Below are 6,714 nucleotides of genomic sequence, written 5' to 3' on the forward strand. Positions count from 1 at the left end.
AATCTTAAATATAAACTGAAAAGAAGAAGACAGAAACACCTTTTAAAAGTTTGATATAAATTGTACAAATTCAAATATTTTCATGCTCATCATTTTGCTTGGATTGGCTGTTTTAACTTAGCCTTTTGAAGAGTGATCTTTGCTGATATAGCATAGAATCAATAATTCTGAATGTTCATTCAGTTGTAAACAAAACAAATGATGACATGGTTTAAACTAGATCTAAAACAAGTTCCTAACTTTCGTCATATAATTCAGATTTCCCGCGATGATCGAAAACGAAAGTAGAGATATGCCACATGGCTTGCCAAGGTCAATCGAGTGATTTCTATTGACTTTATCGATAAAATTGGGAGCTCCTGTGCTTTTATAGACGATGTCAAACGTTTTCATCTAATTCTTAAAAGCTATATCTCCTTTTTCATGGCAGTGATGTTGACTTAATTTATCTTAACCAATGTAATCACTGGTAATCTTGTGCTACGGTCGTTGTCAAATTCGTGCTTGAAATCTATGTACACATCCGTATAATAAAAGCGTTTGTATGCCTCAAATCACGCGATATCTAACGAGATTTTATGAGAGTGGCTTCAAAAATGGATACCCAAGCGAACCAAAAATACTTTAGACGAATCTTTTGTAGAAAAGCGGTAGGTTTCTAAATTAAATCGGTAGGCGGGAGTTGGAGTGAAAAAGCGGTAGACTCCCGCCTAAATCGGTAGAGTTAACATGTATGCAAAAAGATATTTCCATCTCCCTATGACAAGCCCAAACAAAATTAAAGCACCACACATTGGTAAAACTGTTTTGTATTTCAATCATTTCATGTGAATTTGTGAATTCCAAAACTAGAACTGTCCAAATGGGACAAAATACCCCCCGCTGGGTTTTTCCATGATAAAGATTTGCATCAAACATGAATTATGAAATTTTTCTTCCAGTGACCTTGAAATTCCCAAAATGACCTTGGGTCAAGGTCATAACAAACCTTTGGGTCATGGGCAATCTTTGTGTGAAATGAGAACCTACCAAGTTTATCCATAAGAAAGATATGGACTAGACACGAATTTTGAAATTTTTTCTTCCAGTGACCTTGAACTTCGTTTGTGGGGGGTATAAAATAAAAAAAATTAAAATTCCTACCTATTGCTTTTTGTTCAAAATGTAACAGTAAACAAACATACTCTTTTGATTTGGCCTAACTATGATTAAGTGATAAATAGTGTACAAGGTATTTGAGATTACAAAATATTGGTGAATTATATAGGTACTTTATTGAAATAACAAAATATTGGTGAATTATATAGGTACTTTAGATCTGAAACCTGTATAACTTCTTTTGTTGCTGACATATTGACCATATCCGCTGCTTTGTAGAAATATTTGCCGTCCTGTGCACCAAGTTCTTTACAGCGAGCCACGACCTGAAACAGATATCTGACAGCCTGAAAATCATTGCATAAATACGCACACTGTAAACTAAATCTGAACATAAATACACATACTGTAAATTAGATCAGTACAGAAATAGGCATACCATAAACTAAATCAGTACAGAAATAGGCATACCATTAACTAAATCTGTACAGAAATAGGCATAACGTTAACTAAATCTGTACAGAAATAGTCATACTGTAAACTAAATCAGTATATAAATAGGCATGCCGTACACTAAATCTGTACATAAATAGGCCTAGCATACTGTAAACTAAATCAGTACAAAAATAGGCATACTGTAAACTAAATCTGTACATAAATAGGCATGCTTTTAACTAAATCAGTACAGAAATAGGCATAATGAAAACTAAATCAGTACAGAAAAAGGCATAACGTAAACTAATTTTTATTCCCATGTGAGAAATATTTCGGGAGTTCCGCGACCTAGTTTATCACCTGAATATAAATCAAAGCCAAATCAGTTCATAAATAGGCACACTGTAAACTAAATTTTATTCCCAAGTGAGAAAATTTAGCGAGTTCTGGGACCTAGTTTATCTTGTGAATATAAATCGAATTGAAATCAGTACATAAATAGGCATACTGTAAACCAACTTTTATTCCAGTGTGAGACATATTCGCAAGTTCCATGACCTATTTTAACCAGCGAATAAAAATCAACACGATCCAATCATTTTGCCAAAGTATTTGTAGAGAACGCTTTCTCAGTCACAAACATAATTGTGGCAGGATGATTTCAATTTAGTGACAAATGGCGAATAATAGTTGACATGAATAATAGTTGGTTTACAGTATTCAAAATCCAGGGCAATCACTAGGTATCATATTGAGTTATTTGCATAATCATAAATTAGTGCTATATACACATGCCTGTGTCCTGTACTGTATTTATTTAAAGTGATAAATTTGTTAACAGTACTAAAATTAACTGAAATAGGTACCCACTATTTTCAGTACTCATACAGTACAATCTGAATTGAGAAAAAAAAAACACATTTAACAACACTAAGCACATTTTTTTCAAATTTTCTTTCTACTTAACAATTTTTGCATATTAAAACTTTAAGACAAACCAAAGCACTAGATCCTGATCCACTTAAGGAAGCTATCCTGCACAGGAAATTAACAGTTATCAAAGAACAATTGTAAGAGCTAGGGTCAGTTATAAAGTACAGTACACTCTCCTGATTACATTCAATGTGTAGACAGTTTTCTTCAGGACTTCACATAGTTCTGATGTATAGAATATTTTATGAACAGCAAAGCACATGCTCTGCTCTTCAATGAATTACAAGACTTGAGAGGCAATATAGGCTTTATCATGATAAATCCTTATCTTTTTAATATTTAAATTTAATACATTTTAATTTCATAAAAACACTAATCAGCATTCTTTTAATAAAGAACAAGGGACTGAGAAGCAAGCTCATTATCCCTCTGGTCACTAATACAGTCAAACCTGTATTAAGCAGTCACCTACGGGATCTATCAAAAGTGACCTTTATAGAGAGGTGACCTTTGGATAGAGGTTTATCTTTTTTAAAAGAATTTATATGTCAGTTTTGTGTATATATATTATGTATTTCGCTAGTACAAAATATACAAGAAAGATAGGTATTGGACATTAGTGATCTCACTTAAATTGTTATTTTATTCAGTAGATGCATTTCTTTTAAGGATCAATTCAAACATAATTTAATGAATCCAAAAAAAAAAAAGATAAAATACCTGTATATTGAATCTTACACTTACAGGGTGTTGCATTATCCTCCTACATCAAAACAACATTCTTTTTCTTGTGTATGGAATGAATAAAACATGCAGTCAATTTTTTTTTAATTAATTAATTATTTAATTGATTAAAAAATTAACCTCTGTACATGTTTTTTTTTAAACACATGTACATGATTTGTTGTATGATAAACTCTCAGACTACTCTCAGTTGATCAACAGGTGTACAGGTGTCCTGAGCAATGAAGCGTTACTAATCCCTAACGGTCGTTTCCTTTGTGAAATTCACAACATACCCAAGCCACAATGTGTAGATAAACCGTAATTATGGCTTCAACAAATGATGTAAGTTTCCTAGGTGTGAAAATTAAAATGCCTATCAAGCGTACGTAATACATTTACAACTCTCAAAGCATGCAGAGTTGGGCACGATATTGACAGTGCACGACTCTGTGTAAATGGTAAACAAAAATATCATATTCATTAAGAGATGTTTATTACGTTGTTCTTTATTAAAACTTGATTAAAAATCCAGAAGATATAAGTTACTGATAATCAGGTGTCGATAATAATAATATTCTTTTTTTTTCCTGTTAATAAGCGTCATAAGCGTAGCCTGTTAGAGTTTTGTAAAATATAGGCTAGAAGCAGTTAGTTTGTAAAATGATTCATATGCATATCCAGTAATATAATTCGCATTAAATAAAGACCAATTCTTAATTTTTGTTCACGATCCCGCAACACTTGACTGATTATTTACGTTAGTAACAAAAATTGGGAATCAGCTGACTCCAGATCAGGTCACGTGATTGGACAAAATGGCCGCTAAAGACAGGGAAAAGTGGCGATTTCGTTTGAAATTTGATGACCGCTGACCGCGTTACGCAGGTGACCGCTTAATAGAGTTACTTTATATAGGAAATTTCATTGGGAGGAAATAAAATGACCGCATAGGACAGGTGACCGCTGGATAGAGGTGACCGCTATGACAAGTTTGACTGTATATATATATAGACAAATGTACCTTTTTGAGTATATTCTCTCTCCGTGCCGTTACAAGTACATCGGCCCCCATATACGCTATCTGTTCACCTATTCCTGTATTATATGATTGATTGAGACATGACAACTGTTACCTGTTTGAGTATATTCTCTCTCCGTGCCATAACTAGTACATCGGCCCCCATACGCGCTTAGTGATATGCTATCTGTTCACCTATTCCTGTATTATATGATTGATTGAGACATGACAACTGTTACCTGTTTGAGTATATTCTCTCTCCGTGCCGTAACTAGTACATCGGCCCCCATACGCGCGTAGTGATACGCTATCTGTTCACCTATTCCTGTATTATATGATTGATTGAGACATGACAACTGTTACCTGTTTGAGTATATTCTCTCTCCGTGCCATAACTAGTACATCGGCCCCCATACGTGCGTAGTGATACGCTATCTGTTCACCTATTCCTGTATTATATGATTGATTGAGACATGACAACTGTTACCTGTTTGAGTATATTCTCTCTCCGTGCCGTAACTAGTACATCGGCCCCCATACGCGCGTAGTGATACGCTATCTGTTCACCTATTCCTGTATTATATGATTGATTGAGACATGACAACTGTTACCTGTTTGAGTATATTCTCTCTCCGTGCCGTAACTAGTACATCGGCCCCCATACGCGCGTAGTGATACGCTATCTGTTCACCTATTCCTGTATTATATGATTGATTGAGACATGACAACTGTTACCTGTTTGAGTATATTCTCTCTCCGTGCCGTTACGAGTACGTCGGCCCCCATACGTGCGTAGTGATACGCTATCTGTTCACCTATACCTGTTGAGGACCCCGTCACAACAACTCTTTTTCCTTTTAGTACATCTAAAAGAAAAAACAACAGTGCTGTATGATAAATTCATGTACAGTTCTGAATCAAATTATATTTCATGCAGTTTACCTAAATTGACCTCTGCACCTATATGAGGTACTACTATAAAGCAACTTTTATTCATGTGCGGGAAATATTCCTGAGTTTTGCAACCTACTTTAAGTCGCGTACATTAATCGCCGTGAACCAATTATTTTGCTTTGTTTTTGAAGAACACTTTTCCTAATTCGTGAAAATTAAATGTTGCAGACCGATTTCAAACTGACGAATTGCTAATAAAAGCTGACACAAATAACAGTTGGTTTACAGTATGTGTCTGTGTACCTGATCAACACGTGGGGATCACAGTTGGGGGATGCTCTCCCCACATAGGCACCTGATCCCACCTCTAGTGTCTCTAAGGTAATTTCAGAAGCTGAAAAAGCTTCAAAGCTAGCCTTGCGAAGTGCAGGAGCATAGAGCACTGTGACTTAAGTAAAATAAAGAGAGAAAATAAAATCGTACCTGGGTTAAAATCATCGATCAGCCAGTACCCTACCAGGACCCCTATAAACAGGGCAAAGATCTTCTTCCACATAATACCACTGCGTCACTCTGGAATATAAAGGAAATTAGTGAAGATTCAATTTTGAAATAATGCTGCATGGTCAGTGCATAAGGAAATGTTTAAATAATTTATTGACCTTCATCGCAGACCAATTTAACAGTCAAGTCATACTTGCAGGTCAAATCTAAATTTGATCCAAAACCTGTATCCATCATTGGAAATATTATAACTGCTTGTAAATTAAAGGCCAGATGTGCTTAAACCCTAAAATACAAGCCATCCAATCCAAATGAGGTAAATTTGAGTCTGGAAAGTTGTTCTTGCATGACCTTTTGATGTTTAAGAACAACTGGCCTTGACCTGATGTGAATTTGCACTAGTCTTTTATTTCACTTAGCTTGCAGTCAACTTAACCAACAAGGTCAGCTGCCATAAATACAGTTTAAGTATTGTGAGCAAAGTAGTGTCATTATATATGTCGAAAGCTGCTAACTAAAAAAAAAAAAAACAGTGAAATAAAAATTTGAAAAAATAAAGATACAATGTTAAGATTTCTAGTCCTTGGTCCAAAAGAAAAAACAAAAAAAAAATCAAATCAAACCTGTTCTTTACTCCTTCACAGTCCACCCTAGTCCGTTTGATATACAGTTTTATCTTTAACAGTCAGAAATTCAACAGTGTGTGAGTTAGCATTGTTTACAGGAGAGGGGGAGATATAGGTATAGATATAACACTAGGTAGATGTAGATTACACTTAAGTAAATTTAGACACCTAGACAAAATCTGTGTCATCTTAGTGGTTTTTACCCGGTGTTGTTAACTCTGAAGTCCATGCGAGAGAGGTTCATTTTACTGATAAAATTAAACATGACATTGCCAAGGACACATATTGAATGCTCTTCTATGAAATACATTCAAAATGCTACATTTTTGGTCTGATTTCAATGTAACTTGGCACACAAGTAGACTACACTTAGATACATAATTCTGCCAAAAGGTTAATGAGATTTCGATGAATAATAATTCTACAGGGCCTCAATAACTATAAATACACCCATAATATCTATTCCTCCAAGAATCTATG

The 6,714-nt window shown here is 34.7% G+C and overlaps 1 protein-coding gene across 4 annotated transcripts in view; it reads right to left on the minus strand.

Moving 5' to 3' along the window:
• The window catches only part of LOC134228363 (hydroxysteroid 11-beta-dehydrogenase 1-like protein), an 11,012-nt gene extending 4,725 nt beyond the window's left edge, over positions 1-6,287 (minus strand). Inside the window, exons 1-4 of one of the 4 annotated variants that reach the window (XM_062710021.1) lie at positions 6,232-6,287; positions 5,588-5,677; positions 4,946-5,076; positions 1,326-1,424 (exon numbers count right to left, since the gene is read on the minus strand). In XM_062710021.1, coding sequence (XP_062566005.1) covers positions 1,326-1,424; positions 4,946-5,076; positions 5,588-5,660 — 303 coding nt within the window. In that variant the 5' untranslated portion in view covers positions 5,661-5,677; positions 6,232-6,287. Of the gene's footprint in view, positions 1-1,325; positions 1,425-4,213; positions 4,265-4,325; positions 4,417-4,449; positions 4,534-4,945; positions 5,077-5,587; positions 5,678-6,231 lie in introns of those variants that run through there. The other 3 variants (XM_062710024.1, XM_062710023.1, XM_062710022.1) reach the window with 3 other exon arrangements.
• Between the last annotated feature and the right edge of the window lie 427 nt (positions 6,288-6,714).

The sequence above is a fragment of the Saccostrea cucullata genome, unplaced genomic scaffold (assembly GCF_032062105.1).
Source record: "Saccostrea cucullata isolate Sc308-1 unplaced genomic scaffold, CSIRO_AGI_Scuc_v1 ctg8844, whole genome shotgun sequence".
Taxonomy (NCBI): domain Eukaryota; kingdom Metazoa; phylum Mollusca; class Bivalvia; order Ostreida; family Ostreidae; genus Saccostrea; species Saccostrea cuccullata.